At 42.1% G+C, this 2,384-nt stretch overlaps 1 protein-coding gene across 1 annotated transcript in view; it reads left to right on the top strand.

The window, feature by feature from the left end:
• Window positions 1-2,182, top strand: part of fgf10b (fibroblast growth factor 10b) — a 6,951-nt gene extending 4,769 nt beyond the window's left edge. The window contains exons 2-3 of the mRNA XM_071523892.1: window positions 918-1,021; window positions 1,398-2,182. Coding sequence (XP_071379993.1) covers window positions 918-1,021; window positions 1,398-1,589 — 296 coding nt within the window. The 3' untranslated portion in view covers window positions 1,590-2,182. The remainder of the gene's footprint in view (window positions 1-917; window positions 1,022-1,397) is intronic.
• The last annotated feature ends 202 nt before the right edge of the window (window positions 2,183-2,384 follow it).

The following is a 2,384-nucleotide window of genomic DNA, read 5'->3' as shown; positions in this document are numbered from 1 at the left end:
TATGTGTGCTTATCAGGATAAAATAACGACACCACACAGGAAGTGGGGAAAGGAAGTCAGGGAGGGAGGCATGAAATCAAACATGCCATGGGAACCAGGGAGGTTCACATCACACACACACACACACACACACACACACACACACACACACGAGCGTCAGATGAGACAAGTGGGTTCTCTGGTCAAAGGACACAGTAGGAAGTTATATCTCTCTGACCTCTGATACTGAGACCACACAAATAACCATAGCTGTCTGCAGAAAAGGCAAGCCCTTGTTACTGGGGTATAAATTAGCCCTTCTAAATAGCCTTTGGGAAACCTGAATTATTTGCATTGGGACTTTGTAACCTACATACCAAACAGAACATAAACAACTGGAGAATTTGTCCGGTCTCCACCTATTAATTTTCAAGCTAAATGGCCTACGCAGCTGGGATCTGTTACACAGGTGTAGGTTGTAAAGTAACTTTATTATATCGCTGAAATGAAAAATGTGCACAAAGGAGAACTGTGACATTACACAGAATTCCCACAGCGTGTTCCCGCATGGAAATGTCCTGAAATGAGAAGGTAATTTGTTGCTATTTGTTAGTTACTCACCAGTGTCTGCAAACATTAACAGATTTACCCCAGTCTGGCCTGTCACCGCTGCTTCTTATCTACAGCGACTGTGGGCCGAGAAAACATTTTATGGCCTTTAATTCTGACCTTTCCTTTAAGTCCTTTTCGTCTGACTTTTGGATGTGATCTCATAGAAAACTGAGATTGTCATTCTCTGTCAGGTCATCTCAAACCATTAAAAAGCACATACTGAGCACAATCTTTTTACTTGCACAAATGATGTAGGACTTCTTCTGATCATTCAGAATGTTAAAACTTAAAACAATATTGGTAATTTTGTTTTTTTTGTATTTTAGGTATTCTGGAAATCACATCGGTGGACGTTGGAGTGGTGGCCATCAAAGGGCTGAACAGCAACTACTATCTGGCTATCAGCAGGAAGGGAGAGCTGTACGGAGCGGTTAGTATCCGGGTCAGAGGTCAATCTGGATGCTCCAGAGAGAGAGAGAGATAGTGTTAGATTCTTCTGTGCTTATCAGAGGAGGCCTTATCTCTGCTGCTGTGGCTTCTGGGTCACCTTTGGATCATAAGCAGGCCGGGGCACACACTAGGAAAAACTAGGAGAAGTGCAGAGCATTCAAAGTACACACTACCTTGTACACACACTAAGTACACAAAGCTACTCGTCAATATGCCCTGAAGGTTAAGAGGCGCTAAATGAACGCTGCACTGTGTGTTGCCACAATAGATTTGCATGGGAAAAATGATCTCTGTTTTGACTTAACCTCACATGTCGGGGATATAATACTGAAATATGATATCTGCTCTTTTTCCAGAGAGAGTTCGGCATTGACTGCACCCTGAAGGAGCGGATCGAGGAGAACGGCTACAACACATACGCGTCAGCTGAGTGGAGGAACAAGAAGCGACAGATGTTTGTGGGTCTGAATGTCCACGGGAGGCCGCTGAGAGGGAAGAAGACCCGCAGGAATAACATGTCCAGCCACTTTCTCCCAATAATGGTGTGAACTGGAGGACTGGATCTGGCCAGAGAGAGAGAGAGAGAATATTCAGCACTGGACAGAGAGTTTTTGAACACTGACAAACTGTATGAGTAAATACGAAGAGAGACACCTCTCATTTGGAAAAAAAAAGGCACTAACACTGTTCAGAAAACAAGTGGTCTCTGCTCCTGACTTTCAGTGAGATCATGTTCTTTGTTTGGAGGGTGGTATCTGTGTTTTCTGTGGCACAGGATGCAATATTTATCCTTTTTCTGTGCCAAATGGTTTGTAACTGGACCAGAGTATGTGTGTAATATGGACAAAATATAAGATACAGTCCAAGTTGATGAACTGTGGAGTCATATAGCTATGTAGATTCAAAACTGTCTCAAGCTGTTATTTATAGTCCAGATTCTCATGTGAGAGATGAAATATTCCATAACATAAAGAGGAGGGCTAGAAAATGGATAAGATGGGGGGAAATACTTGGTCAGCTTATCATGAAACCATTAAACAATAGTGACTACAACACATTTAAAGCAAATGTTTGATACTTAACCACTGTGTTTTGACTGTATTGAAATGATTTATTTATTTTGTGAAAATATTTAACTGGAGGGGAACACTTACGAGGCAAGCATTCCTTTGCATTCTTTACTTTTTATAGGAACTCTATTATGTGAAAATAAAAGTACCATTTTCTCCTCTGCAACACAGTCCTCTTGCTTTCTTTACATGGCGAATACAGATTTTTACTGTACGCGAGAACGGTGAACAACTTCAGAGGAGGGCCAAGTTTTCTCACGAGCCGCGAGAGAG

Source organism: Centroberyx affinis, unplaced genomic scaffold (genome assembly GCF_046629955.1).
Source record: "Centroberyx affinis isolate AG114_WGS23_722 - 3 ecotype Tasmania unplaced genomic scaffold, CSIRO-AGI_Caff_v1 ptg001129l_1, whole genome shotgun sequence".
Lineage (NCBI taxonomy): Eukaryota > Metazoa > Chordata > Actinopteri > Beryciformes > Berycidae > Centroberyx > Centroberyx affinis.
The sequence above is the reverse complement of the archived record's forward strand: the minus strand, read 5'-3'. Positions and strand labels throughout refer to the sequence as shown.